We start from the raw sequence: 20,089 nt of genomic DNA on the forward strand, positions 1-20,089 counted from the left end.
GGAAATATAGCCTTGGTTTCCTTGTTTTTCCTTACAGACAGTTTGGGCACAGCTCATTACATACTGATCTTTACTATTTCACATTTACTCAAGGCAAGTGATTTATTAGCATCAGCTCCAACAAAAATTCATAGAGGAAAAATCTTTATAAAGTATCAATGGACCAAGGTTCACTTTTCACACTTTGTGGTGCCTGTGCGTGTGTGTATGCACGCACGCACTCACATTCCGTTATTCAGAGCACGATTCACAAGTCTGATTCTCCCTTTTTATAAGAGGAGATAATGAAACATGAACACTTATTGTCCATTCAATTCCTGCACATCATTCTTTCTCACCCCAGGCTTCCTGAACCTCTTGGAGGGGTGGAGCCTGGGAATCTGTATTTTAAACAAACTTTCCAGGTGACTCTGATGGCCTAACATTGGGGGACCAAGGCTACTCTGTCACATACTGAAGACTGGGTATTCAACATAAGCGGTGGCTTCACACCTGATATACAGGGAGACTGACACACTGGAATTAAACCTCCACGTAACTGCTGTGGTCGGAATGTTTATATCCTTCCAAAATTCCTATGTTGAACTCCTAACCCCCAAAGTGATGGTATTAGGAGGTGGGGCCTTTGGGTGTTGATTAGGACATAAGGGTGGAACCTCGAGAATAGGATTAATACCGTTATAGAAGTGACGCCACAAAGATCCCTGCTTCTTCCACCATGTAAAGACACAGCAAGAGGTGCCGGATATAAAGCAGGAAGAGGGGCCTCACCGAACCCAACCATGCTGGGACCTTGACTTTGGACTTTCAGCCCCCAGAACTGTGAGAAATAAGTTTCTGTTGTTCATATGCCACCCAGTCAGTGATATTTTGTTATAGCAGCCTGAACAGACTGAGATACAAACTGTTCTGAAGTCTGAAAGCACCCAAATCTGTGTGTGTGTTACTACACACCTCTCCCCTACTTTCACATAGGTCAACCACATTGCTAAAAGTCCCCGTAAGTAAAGGAAGTTCTGAGTCACTATCTTTTCTACCTTTCTATATTGTTTGCTTGAATTTTATTGACACGTATGTATTACATTTGAAATTAGAAATTTTTTAAATGTTCAGAAATATTTTAAATGCATATTTAGTCCCGTTAAGTCATCAACATTCCTGGAAATGTGCCACTCCTCACCAGGTTCACGAACTGCTAGAAAGCATCATGTTTCTGGGGAAATGTGGGAGCTTTAGAAAGGGCAAGAACAACAGTCCAGTGAAAAGGGCAGTTAGAAATGGACACTGGAGAAGGCAACCAGGAGGGACCTAGGCATGGGGACTGCCAAATGCCTTTTTTTTTTTAATGGTAAAACCAATTACAACAATAACAGTTACAAGGACTGCTACATTTAGTTGTGCAATATGTGCACTGCAAAAGGGGCTCATCCAAGGTGGGAGGGGCTGTCCTCTGCTTGCTCCTCCCCCACATCCAGAAAGCATCTTTTTCTAATTTACATAAAGGCCCCATAACTTCTACAACTGCCTCAGTGAGGTAGAATTTAGGAAAAAAATGTTACATGCTAGCTAGTGTACCAACTAGCCTAAGAGTCACAACTCCCATTGGAAACTTTTCTATTACAGAAGGAACATTCTGCAGGAAATTCAGCGCACTAGCAGGTAACATGGGTACTTGCTGTCACACATTGAAAGCTGTCACCCCTTCTTTAGCCTGTCCTTCCTCACACTGGACTCCTAAGAGAGGTGGGGGATTATTGTATTTGCCAAAGATGGCTGCAATACGCTCTTTTACTATGTAACTCTCCAACCTGGAAACCAGACAGGGTTGCAGGTGCTTCACCTAATAGAGAAGAGCAGGGTTGATGCAGTTGGATTTGGAGGCTAGGTCATAACAGGTGAGGCAACTTCCACCTCAAGTCTAACTACCTTGAGGCCACCATGCTGTGAGGTAGCCATGCTACCAAGTATAGACTCTGACTCATCCTGGTCCGGGGACAAGATATGTGCAGGAATGAACCTTCAGCAGATTCCAGCCCCCTGCTGTTGAATCACCATCAAACTTTGAGTCTTCCCAACTGAGACCTGACATCCTGGAACACTGACATGACACCCCCCACTATACCATGTCAGATTTCCTGACCCACAGAATCCACGGGCATAACCCACTTTGCGTTGCAGTAACGTGATCCACAGCCATAGTACCTAGGACAAGAGAACAGAATGCTACCTGACCTATGAACCTGGTGAGAGCCAACAGCTTCTAGCAAAGCCTAGAGAATGGAGTGGTATAAGCAAAGCCAACTGCATTGTCCTGAAATCAGCCAGAAATGGGCTGCTTCCCTCTGGCCTAAAACAGTATTTCCAGCCCATTTGACCATACCAAGACAGAAATTGCAGGACGTAAAGAACCAGCAACCAGCAAAAATGACTTTACTCTCTCATTATTGCCTTCCAGAAGCCATGTGAAGCCATATCCAGATTTTTCCACACTGCTCCCATCCTCTGGGAAAGTTTGGCTCCTCCCAAAGTTTGGAAAAGTCTGAATATCCCTGCACCCCAGAGCTTACAGAGCTCACTCAGCTGTGGGGTAGGACAGAAAATCTTGCAGGTGCAATCGGGCTAGGAGAGGGGCAGTTTGATGACTTTTAGTGCTCTGCCCCAAAAAGAAATTATGAGGCTGTTGTGTTATCCTATCCCAAATTTCTTGGGCCATTTTGAGGGATACAAAGTATAGGCTTCTCCCTAATATGAATAAGAACGTGCCTAAGAATAAGCATAACAAGTAAGCATGATTTTTACATGGAGAAGAGTTCAGCAGAGGGTTTGCAAACATTAAGAATTCCCTTACTTTGAGCAGATAGATACCCCGCCCATCTCTGGGGAAAGACACAGAAAGCTTAGAAGACACCACAAAAAGAATGTTAGAAACTAGCTACAGTTCATAAATTCCCAAGAAATGAAAAAGTCCTTACATAGTGTTGTCAGGAGTCTCAAGACCTAGGTAAGGGATTTTTCTGAGGGCCTCCCATGACGCTTGCATATAGTTTAAATAAGCCTCTGCAATGATTTACTCAAGTCCAAGAGGATGCCCCAAATCACCTCTGTGCCCACGTGGGACTCACAATTTCAGACAATCATTGCCACCAAGAAGAACAGCCAAGATCCATGAAAAAGTTTTGGATCAATTAAAGAGGTTGTACACTACTATTTAGAAACAAAAATAATGGTGCTCATTTTTCATAGTGACATCATCAGGGACAACAAAGACTACCTCTGCTAGTGACAAACCATGAACCAAATGGACCTGGTAGCAGGTTTTAAGACTTCCTGCTTATATTATATACTAATAGTCTGCCTGGAAGGGAAAGTATTAGCCCAGATGTCTTGTGAAATGATGAGGTGCAAGGTACTTCCAACTCTCCAATAAATGACATGATGTAGTGGCCCAAGCACTGGCCTTAGACAAGTTTGAATCCCAGCCTAAACACCATCCTACACAACCTTGAGAAAGTCATGAGAATCTCTTTGGAACTCATTTATTGTAACCTGTACAATGAGGAGTTTGGGCCAGTATGGTGTCTCCCAAAATGTGTTTCTTAAAATATTAATTTTACAAGACATTTTATAGATTAAAAAAGAAAAAGAAAAAATACCCTGTGATCAAATAAATTTGGAACATGCGGCATACTGAATTACCCTTTTGGAGAATCACAAAATGCACTGACACGCAAGTTCTGAGAAGTCCTGCATTAAAGGAGCTTGTTTTATTTTGTTTAACTTTCATTTCCAAAATATGATTGACCATGAAACGCTTTTAATCTGCAACTCCTATTAACACTTGGAGCATGGTTCCACGGAAGCCATTTTAGGCAATGCCAGGCTGTTTATTTATTCATTCACTCATCCACTAATGTGTGTTCTCTTCATCTCCCCAAGTTCCAGAATTCTTTCATGCCACTTCAGTAAGTTTGCTTGTTTGAGTGAGACACCTGCCAAGCGGTTTACAAGAAAGCCAGTGGAGTCTGAACCAGATCTGAGACACAACATGTTTTCTGTCAAATTGGCTGAGGGACAGCCCCAGGTCTCATCAGTAGGATACTGGAGTTAAAAGTATTAATAAATGGGGCCAGCCCAGTGGCTCAGGCGGTTAGAGCTCCATGCTCCTAACTCCAAAGGCTGCTGGTTCGATTCCCACATGGGCCAGTGGGCTCTCAACCACAAGGTTGCCGGTTCGACTCCCGCAAGGGATGGTGGGCTGCACCCCCTGCAACTAGCAACGGCAAACTGGACCTGGAGCTGAGCTGCGCCCTCCACAACTAAGACTGAAAGGACAACAACTTGACTTGGAAAAAAGTCCTGGAAGTACACACTGTTCCCCAATAAAGTCCTGTTCCCCTTCCCCGCCCCCCAAAAAAAGTATTAATAAATGAGTTCTCAAGCAACAACAAAAAAATGCCTAACAGAAGTGCTGAGAAATATTTTCATCATCACACTGAGGGTTCCTATTATTCTCTGTGATGCTACTCTCACCATTTAGCTCCTGCCAGGCTGACTAGGGTAAACCATTCCTCTTTAATAGCCCCCAAATGAGCAAGATTGCTCCCCTTTTTCCCAGAAGTAGACAGCTCTGAACAATTTTCTATTGCTATTCTGAGAACTGAATATTTATCTTGATCCACTTCAGATAAAATGCCTGTTCTTAATCTAAGGATAGCAACTACGTTGACTTCTGACCTATTCTCTCCGCTTGCTTGGACTGCAAGGCAGAGAAGGATTCTAAGGCCATGTCTGGAGTCAGGGGGAAAGAGTCTCTGGCTGATCCATGATGTCTGCAAGGAAGAGAGCCAAGACCTGTGCCATGGTCTTGCTATCCCTGGCTCTGAACTCAGGTGAGGTGGAAGCCACCATCCCAAAACAACAGGACTATGACAAAGATCGCTGCAAAAAAATAATACATCAGCAGAGGAAATACGAACAAGTGCTCGTTTTTAAAATTTTTTACACCATCAGCACCAGGGGGGAAAAATGTAAAAACATGAATCCATTTTATTACTCTCAGATCCTGTTACTGATTCTAGTGAGATTCGAGTTAATAAGCCTCTGAGATGGAAGGCTGAGTTATAGTTGCTGCAATCCCATTTTATTTTGTTATAGATAATTTGTACTCACCAAAAGTAATTTTATGATTCTTCTGACATCTTCTAATTCAGAAATGGGTGATTCCAGCCATGCGTGCTACATTCCAGAAGCTGGGCAAACCCACGTGCTGGTTATGCATGAAGAAGGGTCCGTGCTTGGCCCCTCTGGGTCTCCAGGTAGCCTCGGTGGCCCTGAAATCAAATTCACATGAGCATGTTAGTGACAGCTGCTTCCTACTTCTCAGTCACTACCTTGTAGCGATGGGGTAGGAATAATTGAGCTGCTCTGGACTCCACTCTGGTTTAAGGGCTGGGGAGAACCTCCAGGTCTAGCGCAATACAGTTACTGACCTCAGCCCGCCAAACACTCAGAGACCCCAGACTGAGTCGGGACTCCAGCAGTGCGTTAGGCAAGGAATTTCAGGAGACCTGGATTCTCAGTGAGAGCCCTGTCCAACAGCACTTTCTGCAACAATAGAAATCTTCTATAATCTGCCTGTTCGATAAGTGTCTATTGAGCACTCATATTGTGGCTGATGCCCTGAGAATGGAATGTTTAATTTTACATCATTTTAACTAATATAAATTTAAATAGCCACTATGTGATGTTGGCAATTCAATTAGCTTCTCCAGCCCTCAGTTTCACTTCCCACAGCCCTCCCAAATCCACCCACTTCTTTCCATCTCTCTGCCAGCACTCTAATCCCCGTAATTTTTTGAGGACCTTCCATACTGTTTTCCACAGTGGCTGCATCAATTTACATTCCCACCAACAGTGCACAAGGGTTTCCTTTTCTCCACATCCTCACCAGCACTTGTTAGTTCTTGTCTTATATGTAATTTTTTTTTTTTTGCTTGAATTTTCACAGAATACCACTGACACCTCAGGAAGGATCCATAAGAACGTAGTGATATTGGATGTTTCCAGGGAGAGGAACTGGGTGGCCAGGAGATGGGTTTGTGTGGGAAGCTTGTTGCTAAATAAACTTTTGCACTTTTTTAGTTTTGAGTCACGGGAAAGTATTAATTTTAAAAAACTAAATATTGGGAGTTCCGGTCAAGATGGCACAGCAGGCAAATGCTGTGCTTACCTTCTCTGACAGCCGCATCAAAATTACAACTAAACTACAAAACAACCACCATTGAGAATCACCTGAAATCTTGCCTAACGGACGCCCTACAACTGAGGACACACAGAAGCAGCCACCTCAAGACTGGTAAAAGGGGCAGAGATGCGGAAAGGGCTGGTCCCACACCACATAACCACTAAAAATCAGGAGGCCTATCTCGGCTGCGGAGGTCCCCCCACCAGAGGAGCGAGGGGTCCCAGCTACTCCCTAGCCTAGGCTTCCAGTGCCAGGGAGAGACATCCCCATAATTTCTGGTTGTGAAAATCAGCGAATATTGGTGGCTGAGTGAGACAGAGGGAGTCTAGAGTCCCAGGGGCTCCTCTTAAAGGGGCTGTGCACGAACTTACCAATGGAATCATTGGCTCTGAGCTCCAGCACTGGGGCAGCAGCTGGAGACACGGCAGGGACATATGGGGCAGGAACTAAGTTTTCTGGCTTCAGGAGGAGAGCTGGAAGGGCGGCTTTCTCCCCAACAAAGGAACTGGCAGAGGCCATTGTTTCTTTGTTGAGCCCTCCCCCTCCCTGCGTGCAGACGCAGGCAGCCGCCATAACTGAGGTCCATCAAGCTGGCTAATACCGTTGGTTCGCCATGCCTTAGTGACTCGAGACCCCACCCCACCCAACTTTCAGACACACCCAAGCTGTTTCCAGTTTTTTCGTACAAATCACCTGCCTTTGCTCATGATGCAGACTTTCCTAGGGTCTCTCAGAGGTTTGTGGAACCCAGACAAGAGCAGCATCTAGCTTAACCGTATCCCGTACATCTGGCTGAGCAGCTCTAAGACGGCACTAGCAGCAGCCAGCCTTCATTTGCAGCTTGGCCTCTCAAGGCACTTCCAAGCATGACACAGGTGGTGGCCATCTGCGGATTGCTTTGTGGCTCCTGCCAGGTGGCCCCAGGTGGGGCACGAACTGCGGCTGAACTTGATCTGCAACAATCCCCTCCCAGGTGGCCCTAGGCCTGGAGTATCCAATGGCCAGCTTCAAAATGAGCTGGAGAATCACCCAGCCTACTCGAAGGATGACACATCCAAAGGGTGGATTGGACAGGCACCAGAGCCCTGCTGAGGCAGATCCTGCTCTATAGGGTCAGCCCTTGCTCTACAACTCTTTCACTATAGTCACGGCCAGTCCTCACAACCACAGAGCCTGGAGCCCGAGGGTCAATCCTTCCCATTGACATGCAAAAGGCAACTAAGGCTCAATACAGGAGGAGGGTACACACAACCCACACAAGGGACACACCTGGAATGCATGGCTCAGATGACCAAGAAGACTGTGCCACTAAGCCCCGTGGCACACCTACTACATAAGGCCACTCTATTAAGACCAGGAGACATAGCAGCCCTACCTAATACATAGAAACAAATATAGGGAGGCAGCCTAAATGGGGAGGCAAAGAAACATGTCCCAAATAAAACAGAACAAATCTCCAGGAAAAAAACTAAACAAAATGGAGACAAGCAATCTACCAGATGCACAGTTCCTAACTCTAGTTATAAGGATGCTCAATAATCTTCGGGAGAACTTCATCAAAGAGACAGGACATAAAAATGGAGATAGAAAACATAAAAAAGAACCAATCTAAAATAAAGAATACAATAACTGAAATAAAGACTACATTAGAGGGAATCAACAATAGATTAGGTGAAACAGAGGATCGAACCAGCGATGTAGAAGATAAGGCAGCAGAAAGCACCCAATCAGAACAGTGAAAAGAAAAAAGAATCCAAAAAAATGAGGAGAGTTTAAGGGGCCTCTGGGACAACATCAAGCATACCAACATTTGCATTATAGGGGTACCAGAAGGAGAAGACAGAGAGCAAGGAATTGAAAACCTATTTGAAGAAATAATGACTGAGAACTTCCCTAACCTGGTGAAGGAAATAAATATACAAGCCCAGGAAGCACAGAAAGTCCCAAACAAGATCAACCTAAAGAGGTCCACACCAAGCTACATCATAATTAAAATGCCAAAGGTTAAAGACAAGCAGAGAACCTTAAAGCAGCAAGAGAAAAGCAGTTAGGTATCTACAAGGGAGCTCTCATAAGATGGTCAGCTGATTTCTCAACAGAAACTTCGCAGGCCAGAAGGGATTGACACAAAATATTCCAAGTGATGAAAAGCAAGGACCTACAACCAAGATTACTCTACCCAGCAAAGCTATCATTTAGAATTGAAGGACAGATCAAGATCTTCCCAGACAAGAAAAAGCTAAAGGAGTTCATCACCACCAAACCAGTATTACAAGAAATCTTAAAGGGACTTCTTTAAGATAAAAAAAAATAATTTAAAAAAAATGCGTAATAAAATGGCAATAACTACATACCTATCAACAATTATTTTCAACGTAAATGGATTAAATGCTCCAATCAAAATATAGTGGGGATGAATGGATAAAAAACAAGACCCTTACATATGCTGCCTATAAGAGACTCACTTCAGGTTGAAAGACACACACAGACTGAAAGTAAAGGGATGGAAAAAGATATTTCATAAAAATGGAAACAAACAAACAAAAAGCTGGGGTAGCAATAATTATACCACACAAAGTAGACTTTAAAACAAAGACCATAACAAGAGACAAAGAAGGACCTAGGAATCCCACTTTTGGGTATTTATCCAAAGAAACCCAAATGCTACTTTGAGGGCACATGCTTATCCAAATGTTCATTGCAGCTTTATTTACACTAACCAAGATATGAAGGCAACCTGGATGTCCCTGAATGGATGAATGGATAAAGAAGAGGTGGTACATGTATACAATGGAATATTACTCAGCTGTAAAAAAGAATGAAATCTTGCTATCTGCCACATGGATGGACCTAGAGGGTATCGTGCTGACTGTAGTAAGTCAGACGGCAAAAGACAAATGTCATATGATTTCACTTATAAGTGGAATCTCAAAAACAAAATAAACAAACAAATGAAACAGAAACAAACTCATAGAAACAGAGAACATTTTGATGGTTGCCAGATGAGATGGGTTTAGGGGTGGGTGAAAAAGGGGAAGGGATTAAGAAGTACAAATTGGTTGTTACACAGTAGTCATGGGGGTGTAGGGTATAACATAAGGAATGTAGTCAATAATATTGTAATAACTATGTATGGTGTCAGACGGGTACTAGATCTATTGGGTGATAGATGGAAGGGGGTTTGGGAGGGTAAAAAAGGTGAAGGGATTAAGAAATACAAAGTGGTAGTTATAAAATAGTCATGGGATGTAAAGCATAGAGAATATAATCAATAATACAGTAATAACTATGTGTAGTGCCAAGTGGCTACTGTTGAATATGATGTACACATGAAACTAATATAATATTGTATATTAGCTCTATTTTAATAAAAATCTTTAATAAATGAAAAACTAACTCTTGTTAAGGACAGATATGGGACTCAACAAAAGCTATTTTATTGTGAGTGGAAAAAAATGTAGCATAAAAATCTTTCTCCTTTTTCTAGGCTTGTTCCATCCCTCATATGATGGCTGAATTAGCTGAGGAGACACTTCCAACCAGGAGAGGACCCATTTGGGTTCATTCAAACCATTGAGAGGAGGGTGTCAAAAGATTGTCACTAGGGAGTGAAGAGGTGCATGACCTCCAGGAAGGGCCAGCCCAGGAATGAAAACATACCAACCCTATCGCCCCTCAACTACAATTTCAGACAGCAGAGACAGAGGAACCAGGAAGCTTCTGGAGAGAGAAAAAGACAAACACAAGCCAACCCAAAGGTCTGGGAATGAGAAGGGCACTGGATTTTAGCAGCAGCAATAGGCAAAAGACAATGAACAGAGCAGTCAGAATTCTGAGCCAAAATATCAATCAAAAGCAAAGGCAGAATACAAACCTTTTCAGACTTGCAAGGATCCGGGAAATTATCTTCCAGTCATCGTTTCTTAGAAAGTTGTTAGAGATGAGCTTCAGCAAAATGAGGGAGTAAACCAAGATAGTCAGGCTTGGGATCCCGGCAAGAGTGAACCAAGGCTCACAGGAGCTCAGGGAGCCAGAGGAGCCTGGGTGGAACTGAAGGAACATTCAGGACACCTGGGAACAAGAAGGATGGGATTGCCATAGGGCTCCACATGGCTTTGAAAACTTAAAATGGTTAAGCTGGGCAGCAGACCACCTGTGACATCTGGCTGCCAGGAGCTTCTCTGAATACACCTTCATCCCACAAGCGGAGTTCGGAGCTGGGGCAATAAACTGTGTTTGTGTTGTTTCCTCTAATTTTAGACTTTAAAAGCCTCTGAGCTGTTGGCTGATGGGGATTGAGGAGCCTTCCCCATAGCCGGAATTGGGTCTGCCCCACACTGGGTCCCTGGTCCATTTCTGTCCAATGACAGGTCATAGCTCAGGTGTCCTTTGGGAAGCTTTCTCTAACTTTGCCCCTCCCCCTCGCCAGCTGGCTCAAGTACCATCCACCAGGACTTCCACCATCACTGTAGGGGCACTCATGACCACTAGTGCTGTGCTCCTGTGCCCAGCGTGGGGCCTGGCACACACAAATGGGTTCAGTAAATTAGCCCCCAGTCTTTTTTAGAATTGAGTCATCTGAAGAAGGGGGCATTGAGCACAGCTCCCTTCCCCAAGAATTTTCCTTTTTGGGTAGCGGGAACTCCCAGTGAGGCAGGTCTGGCCACCCAGAGGAAGTGAGCATGTGCTATGCTTAGGCAAAGGCAGAAACTCCTCCCTGTGGGCCCCAGGCTGTGGCCTCAGGGGCTTTGAGTTGGCTAGCCTTCCTTCCTGGAGGAGGAAAGCGGAAGAGAAATCCCCTGGGGATGTGGGTTTTGAGTCAGCTGCACTGTCATAATGGAAACAGCACAGCACTGGGCGGCAGGACACTTCCCCTGTGTGGGTCTCAGGGTCCTCATGAGACAGAAACAACAGTCCTGTACAGGGAGTTGGGCTTAAGGGACAGAGGATGACAAAGCACCCTGTTAACATGCACATCTGAAGGGGGACAATGCTGCTGACCCCACAGTGACAGCTAGCCAGGGCTTCAGAGACTGCAACATCTTGCCTCCAGCCCAGATGAAAGTCTCACTTCTTTTAGTCCCAGGTCTGAATTCTGACCAGTTAGTTGGAGCCTTTTGAGGACCCTGATTCCTGTTATCCATCAGTCACTTAAACTCCAGTGAGGATCCCGCTGTCTGCCCATAGAGGACATTTGGTGCAGCAGCCATTTGGGAGACTGGCAGAGGGTAGGAGAGGGTTCACAGGATAACTAAAGCCAGTGTGACCACCAAGCCCCATCTGGGAGTGGAGGGGCCAGGCTGGGCAGGTGACGAATGGAGGCCACCTGAGGGAACACTGTGCTCTTGAGACTCTTACTCAATGTGTCAGCCTGACACCTCTGAGGACAGGCTGTTCCCATCTTACCCTTGCGTAAGGTCCGGACCCAGCAGAAGGAGACCTGAGCTCTATGTGGACACTGACCCAGCCTAGAGGTCCATCCAGGGTGTGCTCTGAACTCCCACAGCATCGTTATGTGGGAAGGAAGAACTTTTCCCTCTCGAAGGCTAGTGCCCCATAATCAGCCTGCTCAAGTTACTGTGTGACGCAGAGCAAGCGACATCCCATACTAGGCCTCAGTTTTCTTGCCTGTAAAGTGGGGTTGGTAACAGCGTTTTCTTATTAGGATTGTTATGAGGCCTGACAAGCCCCACAGCACCAGGCCGCACACGGGCTCCGAGGCGAGGTTGAGTTGGGGGGAGTCACCGCCCCGCCCCGCCCCGCCCCCTGACCCGCTTCCTCCTCCCAGAGGCGGGCGGCCAGGTGGCGTCCCGCCCAACCCGCCCGCCCAGCGCCCTGCAGGCAACCCCCTGCCGCCGCGCCATGTCCACCGGCTGGTTCCGGCGTCGCTTCCTGCCGGGAGGTCCGCTGCCCGGGCCGCGGCCACCGAGGCCGCGTACCAGCCCCCTGCCCTACCGGCGGCCCCGCTTCCTGCGCGGCTCGGGCTCCTGCTCCAGCACAGCCGACACCCCGCGCCGCCCGGAGGCCCGGCCAGTGCGCTGCCCAGCGCGGGGCCGCGCGCTGCCCTGGAATGCAGGCTACGCAGAGTGAGTGTTCCACCCCCGAGTGAGCCCCATCCGACACGCTCCACTCCGGCGACCCTCGTCCCGGGATCCCCGACCCCAGACCCCTGCTGATCCAGACTGGGGGAGTGGCTCAACTGAGTGATTGAGTCCCCCCATTTCCCCCAGCCCTGTGGCTCATCCCTCTCGTCTTCACTTCTGGACTCGACAACTTCTCTATCCCACCGCGGCTTTTTATTTGGGACTCCAACCTCCCTCAGAGAGCCTGCAAGTTGGGAAGGACCTGCACATGAGACAGGGACACAGGGTAGAGTGCCAGCTTTCTGGGCTTTGGAGATTACTCCCCACCCCAGCCCCGACACACACACACACACACACACCTCTGGGCTTTGGAGATTACTCCCCACCCCAGCCCCGACACACACACACACACACACACACACACACACACACACACACACACACACACACACACACACACACACCAACGCTGGGTTATGGCCTGTGCAAATAAGACAGGGATTCTGGCTGAGATGGGAGCCGGGGAATTGCCAAACTGCCCTGCCCTTGCCTCCAAGACTCCCCGCGGCACACTCCAGCAGGTCAGCGAGTTGGCTCCAGAAGGGCCGGGCCCTGAGTTTTGCCTTAGCCAGGAGCTCACTGAACAGTTAGCAAACTTACACCATCTTTGTCCACGTATAAGGGACAGCATGGAGGCTACTGCCGCAGAAGGAGGGCTCTTCCCTCTCTGCACCAGCTGTGGTGTCTGTGCCCACTGGGACATGGGTGTGTCCCTGAAGGGTCACTGATCACTTCCTGGCCTCAGGATCATCAATGCAGAGAAATCTGAGTTCAATGAGGATCAAGCTGCCTGTGGGAAGCTATGCATCCGGAGATTTGAGTTTGGGGTTGAAGAGGACCAGGAGTGGCTGAACTTGTGCCCAGAGGAGGTGAGCACAGCTGGGCTGAGCCCCTTTTACAGGCTGGGGCCAAGACTTCAGGCTGAGGTTCTTGCCCTAGTGCCCTGTGCTGAGCCAGGGGTCCACTGGGGAAGCCAGGAAGAGCCTGACATCGAGCCATTTCTGTACAGTTCCTGACAGGTCATTATTGGGCACTGTTTGATGGGCACGGTGGTCCAGCTGCAGCCATCCTGGCTGCCAACACCCTGCACTCCTGCCTGCGCCAGCAACTGGAAGCCATAGTAGAAGGCATGGTGGCCACTCAGCCCCCCATGCACCTCAGTGGTCACTGTGTCTGCCCCAGTGACCCCCAATTTGTGGAGGAAAAGGGCATTAGGACGGAAGACTTGGTGATTGGTGCTCTGGAGAGTGCCTTCCAGGAATGTGTAAGTGTGGCTTTTGGGTAGGGAAGGCAAGAAAGTTTTGTCCCCAGGGACCCGAGGGACTCTGAGTTATGGGGTATCCCTGCACACTGTGGTAGTCACCTGGATCTTTGGATTGGAAGGACACGATTGGATTGGTTCGTTCCTTACTCATGGCCATCATTATCATAACCCCTCCCATTTATCCAGCGCTTACTATTTTCTAGGTGCTTTTACCTGCATCCTCTCACTGCACACTATTGGTCCTTGGTGCAGGGGCTGCTTTCTCTTTCTCACTGTTTTAAATAGGACGTCCCTCTCTCCCAAGGGATATGTCCAGATCTCCTGACCACAGGGATCCTGGAATCACAGTTAGATGTCAGGCTGGGACTGCCAGGCTTGCTGGTGGGGAAATGAACTGCAGGCTGGGGATTGGGGACTGCAGCTAAAGTGGCCTCGGTTTGCCCCAGGATGAGGTGATCGGGCGGGAGCTGGAGGCCTCAGGCCAAGTGGGCGGCTGCACAGCCCTGGTGGCTGTGTCCCTGCAGGGAAAGCTGTATGTGGCCAATGCCGGAGATAGCAGGTGAGTGAGCCCAGGAGGGTGGGTAAGGTGGGTAGAGTAGGGTGGGGCAGAAAGGCACTAGGGGCAGTGGGGACAGTGAGAGGGGGCTGGAAGTAGAGGAACGGAAATAGGGAAGATTGACTGGCTGAGCTGTTTGTATACCTGGCATGTGTGGAGTATGAAGGTGGACAGACGATGCCAGGGAGGCCATGGACCGCAAGTGCCAGGCCGAAGGGCTGAGTCTACCCTGCAGGCTGTGGGCAGCCATGGAGGGCTTTGAACCAAGGATTGGCACTGGCAGAGCTGGCCCCTAGTGGTTGCAGGAGAGGCCAGAAGAGGGAGGCCATGGGTGGGATGGGAGGTTGCCCCAGCCCTCTCCCTGTCCTCCCCAATCCCATCCAGGGCCATCTTGGTGCGGAGAGATGAGGTGCGGCCCCTGAGCTCTGAGTTCACCCCAGAGACTGAGCGGCAGCGGATCCAGCAGCTGGTAGGTGCCCTTGGCAGGGGGAGGCTGTGGAGCCCCAACTCGAGGCCATCAGAGGGAGCCTGATCTGAGCACGGCCTCCCTACCCCAGGCCTTTGTCTATCCCGAGCTTCTGGCTGGTGAGTTCACCCGACTGGAGTTCCCTCGGCGACTGAAGGGGGATGACTTGGGGCAGAAGGTTTTGTTCAGGGATCACCACATGAGCGGCTGGTGAGCAAGGTGGGGGTGGGGAGATACAGTGGGGAGAACCCTGGCGTTCAGGCCCAGCTGTGTGGCCTGGGGCAGTCCCCTTCCACCTGGGCAGAGTGAGTCATGTGCTGGGGGAAGATGAGGTGTACAGCCCAGGTTGATGCTGGATCTCCTCCTGGTAGGAGCTACAAGCGTGTGGAGAAGTCGGATCTCAAGTACCCACTGATCCAGGGACAGGGTAGGCAGGTCAGTGAACGGCTCCCTCCAAGAATCCCTCTTCAGTTGCCTGTGCAGAGATGGGAGCACCTTTGTTCCTTGTTGGTAGCTGTGACTGATGTGGCTCCAAGGCCACAGGATGTTTCTCCCTCAGCCCAGGGTGCGTGAGGGTCACAGTCCACCTCTGTGCTTTACTTGTGCATTTGTTTGCTGTCACCTCACACCTCCCTTGTCCCCAGGCTCGGTTATTGGGAACACTGGCCGTCTCCCGGGGCCTGGGAGACCATCAGCTCAGAGTCCTGGACACAAACATTCAGCTCAAGCCCTTCTTGCTCTCTGTCCCAGAGGTGAGGGGGCAACAGCCCACCCCAACTGCCATCTGCCCAGAAAGGCAGACATTGAGCCTGGTGGGAGCCAGGAAGGGAACGCTGAAGGATCCTCACGCTGAACTTGCAGGTGACAGTGCTGGATGTGGACCAGCTGGAGCTGCAAGAGGATGATGTGATTGTCATGGCAACTGATGGTCTCTGGGACGTCCTGTCCAATGAGCAGGTGGCACAGCTGGTACGGAGCTTCCTCCCTGGTAATCGAGAGGACCCACACAGGTACTGTAACTGCTGGGGACCTGCCTGGGCCTGGGTTGGTGCTGGCAGCAACACCAAATAGTTATGGCTGAGAAAGAAATGACGATGAGGCCAGCTACGGGCAGATGATCAGGATTAGTGCTATCTGGATGCCTGGGGGGGGATGACAGTGGGTCCCCAAAATTTCTGGGTCCAGACTCTCGTGGTCCAACCTGTGGCCCTCCCAGGCTTGTAGTTTACCTGGCCCCACAGTTGGACTGCATTGCTTGGTCCCCAAGTATCTAGCCCAGTACAGAGAATTCTCCGAGGGCTGGCCTTGACTCTTTGCTCTGGCCCCAGAGTACATCTACAGGATGGTCCCCACAGGTTCTCGGAGCTGGCCCAAATGCTGATACACAGCACACAGGGGAAGGACGACGGTCCCACAGGGGAAGGACAGGTATCCTACGATGACATCTCTGTGTTCGTGATTCCCTTGTACAGCCAGCGCCAAGGGAGCAGTAACCACTGAGGACTCAGATACCACATCCCAGAACCACTCAGGGCCAAGTGCAGTCTGGGCATCCCTCCACCGTAGTCAACAGCAGGCCTGCCTGCCCTGGCCCCAGACACAGCCCAGGGTTCATACCACCCCACCCTACCCCAACCCATTTCAAGGGGCGCATTGATAGCAGGCAATCAGAAGTTCAGAGCGTGGGGAACCCTGCTCCCCAGGTCCCCCGTGGCAGGCAGGGAAAGAGTGCTAAGTCATTAACATTCCTCTGGCCGAGGCACTGTACCTAGGACACCCACGTGAGGATCCTTGACAGCCCCAATATATTATTCCCAGACAGGGGCGGCTGGACTAAGTGAATTGGCCAAGGGTGCCGGGAGGGGCAGATAGCCTGTGTTTGGACCCAAGTCTCCCATCCTTGTCAGGGTATCTACTCAACAACCCCCAGCGCTCATGCAGGGTGCCTATGGGAGGCTATGGACAGCCTCCTACCTGCCGAACAGTATCTTGAAGCAGCCACTTGGGAGAAACCAGCTCAGGTCCTGCCCTGCTCTCCTCTGCCAAGGCACAGGCACTGGGGCTAAAGTTGGGGGAGAACAAAAAGGAGCAACAGGAGCCTCATTTGGCTGCGTGGGAAATGTCCTCCAATTGCTGCTCCTGCTTCTGGCCTGGCCTGCCGATGGCTCCTTCCGGGCAACAGCCCTGCCCTAGGCCGATGCCCCAGTAATGCCATTGTTTTGTTGCTCCCCTTCACCTTGTGATTAAATGTCTGTGTGCAGAAGAGCCCTTGTGAATCGTGAAGTGCTGTACGGTTTGGCATTACAGTATACCTTTTGCTCTTAGACGTGCCAGAGAATCAGTCTTAGCTTCACCTTGCAAGCTTGCATATAGTCAGGACTTTATTTTTCTCTGTGGCCTCCTTAGTTCCAAGCTTGGGGTGAGCCCCAGTGAGAGAATTGTTACCCAGAACAGAAAGGTCTCCACCATCTATGAGCTCTCAGCTTGAGGTATCAGAAGGGCTGCCATTTAACTTGTTTTTTAATGCAAATTTCTATAAAGCTAGACTTAGCTGGAGACAAGTCATTTGGGGCTCCAGGACTTGCGTTTTGATGAGCAGCTTGGCTTACATCTTCTTCTTCCCCAGGAGACTATTTTATCATCTAGCACTTGCCAAGGTTCAGGTGCGGGTAAAGTATTTGTTCAGTTATAGGCAACCACTTTCATGCCCTAGGCCTTACCCAATTCTTCCTTGATCCACTCCTACTTTAGTTTACATTTGAAATGAGTTCTTACCTGGCAATTTACAACTCTAGACTGCAGCCAGGAAGGACAAGGGCCAATGAGCCCCAGAATTAATAGAAAAACTTGTATTTATTAACTCATGGAGGAAACTCTCAGACCCCCTTTCCCTGCCCATGAACTCATTTTTAGACTTCCATTTTCTATACATTCTCCAGGGACAAGACAGGAAAACGTACAAAATTTCTCATTTTTCAGTCATATTCCACAGCCCAGCACTTCTGGGCCTACGCCTGTCCATAGCTGAGCCCTGATAAAGTGTGGTTGGCCCCAAAAGCCCTGGGCAGCCTCTCCAGGATTCCTCTACGTAGGCAGCTGTCAAATGCAGCAGTGTGCCCTACCAGCCTGCAGTTTTCCGTCCTTCCCTCAGCAGCCTCCTTCCCCACCCCAAGCCCGTGCCTGCCTCTCACCCACATCCACAGCTCAGCCTGCTGACCCCACAGCCCCCTTGCTTTGCTTCTGACCCAGCCCACCCAGTCCACTCATCTACTGGCTGTCACACCCTGGGGAGCAGGTAAGCAAGCCACCTGACAGGAGTGACAGGCTGCTGCAGGGCAGCTACCTAACCCACCTGTGCAGGTCTCAGCACAGTCAAACGCTGCAGCAGCCTTCCCAGGGCTGTGTAGGGGTCTCTTCCTCCTTCAGCAGTCTGTGTCCGGGATGCACACACATGCCCTACCACTCACAAGCTGGATGTTCCCTCTGCTGCCCTTCAGAGCCCTTAGCCAACCTCCAATGACTATGGGCAAAGTGACAGGCCCAAGGTTGTCCTCTCTGGTTCGAAAGCGTCAGGAAAGAGGCAGGCAGCAGGTCCTGCAGCTCTGAGGATAAACCTAGAGAACTGGCTCTAGGAGTTACCAACGCACCCGACTGGCATTGGGTCACCAAGTAACTGGCCAGGCCTTCTGCCAGAACTGGTGCAGGAACCTCAGACACAAGGCCCCTGCCCCACTATCCTTGCCCCCCCAGAAGCCACGGCCTAGCAGGATGAACCGTATTCCAACTAGAGGCTGCCAATGTGATCAAGGGCGCAGTAAGTGCCGATGAAAGGCAGCCCGAGGTACACGCTACATGCAGTCTTTGAAGATCAAGGCTGGCGTGGGCTGGCCTTTCCCAGGCCCAGTCCCTCATTTCTGGCCTTATGGTTGCTTATTAGAGCCTGGGGTTGAGGAGACCCAGGCTGCTATCTGTTGAGGGCTGGGCCAAGGGGTTCCTCTCACCAGTCCATAGGCCTTAGTCACCAGGGACAGTCAGGGGCAGTCCCAGGGAGACCAATAATCCACACAGTATCACAGCGAGTCCCAGTATGAGCCAGGAGACAACCCATCCTTCCCTCCAACTCTAGGAACCAGGCAAGCAATGCTACAGAAACTCAATGGAAGAGACTGCAACCATAAAATTCTGTTTAAGACAGATAACATGGAAAAAATGTTTATATGTTAAGTACAAAAGGGACATAAAATTGTATGTACAGTAGAATAACAACTATGTAAACACCGAAAATCTACACACAGAAATGTCTAGAGGAACATTTAACACCAAAAGATTAACAGTGGTAGCATTTGGGTGGCAAACTGATTCTTTTAAAAATTCCCAAATTTTCCTTAATAAGCTTTAATTATAATTTCAACAGGGAAGTTTTTTCCTAAAAGAAAAATACCCCACTGGCTGGTGGTTGAGCAGTGCAGTCTTACTGTCATACAAATTGGTGGCTTTGGCCCTGCCTCTTGAGAGCATGGGGAGCAGCCCCTCCCCCGAGAACGCAGGCACCTGTGCCCCCTGAGCATGCTCGCAGCCCCAGCCCTCAGCCTCTCTGGCCCACAGCCCCCTTTCTCCCTTTATTCGGCTTTATTCCCAGCACATCATCTCCAGTCACTTGTAGCTGCATCTTTTCCCTTTCCTTCCCAACTCAGGAGCCAGCTCTGCAGCCATAGGTCCCCACAAATAGAGGCCATGCCGTGCATATTTTCAAAGGACATGGTACCTCCGCTTTGGACATATAGGAGCTCAGTACAAATCATTTTCCTGCTGACAGGTGGCTGCTCTGGTTACAGATGTGTTCATTATGCAGCCTCTTGTTAACCCCCAGTTCGGAGCACTCTCTGAACAGTTACTGCCCCCATAAATTTTCTTCCCTGGGAAACCAGGAGTGGACAATAACAGCTCAGATCATTTGGCTTCTATAAGTCCCTCCACTCTGACATGGCAAAGCCATACAGTGGGTGGCACTGCAGAAGCTGCAGATTCTAGTCAACATTTGGGAGAGATCCGTGCCCTTGCCCTTCAAGTTTGAGGAAGAAGTCAAAAAGTAATCGCTAAAAAAAACTGAAACAAAACAGTAATTGCTAACAATTCACAGCCTATTCCTGCTGCTGAACCGCGGCGATGATGGCTTGCTTACTCCCCTAGCAGCTATGTACTGTTGGGCAAATCATAACCTTGTTGAGTCTGTTTCTGGATCTGATCTGCAGAGAATATGATACCTGCTAACATGTTTGGGAACTCAGTGAAATAACATGCCATTCATCCTGCTCTAAAAAGGCCATGCAGGGGAGGAAGAGGCCATGAGCCAGCAGCAGCTCATCTCAACCCTGATCAGGACCCCTCCCTCTCCCAAGAGAAGGCAAGGAAAAGA

The 20,089-nt window shown here is 49.1% G+C and overlaps 1 protein-coding gene across 2 annotated transcripts; it reads left to right on the forward strand.

Moving 5' to 3' along the window:
- The first annotated feature begins 12,062 nt into the window (after window positions 1-12,062).
- PPM1M (protein phosphatase, Mg2+/Mn2+ dependent 1M) lies at window positions 12,063-16,915 on the forward strand. Of its 2 annotated transcripts, XM_033133229.1 has the most exons (11): window positions 12,063-12,330; window positions 13,133-13,256; window positions 13,397-13,651; window positions 14,098-14,210; window positions 14,592-14,676; window positions 14,765-14,883; window positions 15,045-15,108; window positions 15,318-15,425; window positions 15,535-15,683; window positions 16,029-16,101; window positions 16,581-16,915. In XM_033133229.1, exons 1-11 carry the CDS (start codon window positions 12,107-12,109, stop codon window positions 16,737-16,739), a joined length of 1,473 nt encoding a protein of 490 aa, XP_032989120.1. In that variant the 5' UTR covers window positions 12,063-12,106; the 3' UTR covers window positions 16,740-16,915. The 2 variants fall into 2 exon arrangements, with proteins under 2 accessions (XP_032989120.1, XP_032989121.1); XM_033133230.1 differs by having other exon boundaries at window positions 16,029-16,593.
- The last annotated feature ends 3,174 nt before the right edge of the window (window positions 16,916-20,089 follow it).

This window comes from Rhinolophus ferrumequinum, chromosome 17 (genome assembly GCF_004115265.2).
Source record: "Rhinolophus ferrumequinum isolate MPI-CBG mRhiFer1 chromosome 17, mRhiFer1_v1.p, whole genome shotgun sequence".
Classification (NCBI taxonomy): domain Eukaryota; kingdom Metazoa; phylum Chordata; class Mammalia; order Chiroptera; family Rhinolophidae; genus Rhinolophus; species Rhinolophus ferrumequinum.

Coding starts and splice junctions, on each gene's coding strand:
- PPM1M (XM_033133229.1), top strand. CDS start 12,107: ATGTCCACCGGCTGGTTCCGGCGTCGCTTCCTGCCGGGAGGTCCGCTG. Junction 12,331..13,132: donor TGGAATGCAGGCTACGCAGA/GTGAGTGTTCCA, acceptor TCCTGGCCTCAG/GATCATCAATGCAGAGAAAT. Junction 14,677..14,764: donor GGCAGCGGATCCAGCAGCTG/GTAGGTGCCCTT, acceptor TCCCTACCCCAG/GCCTTTGTCTATCCCGAGCT.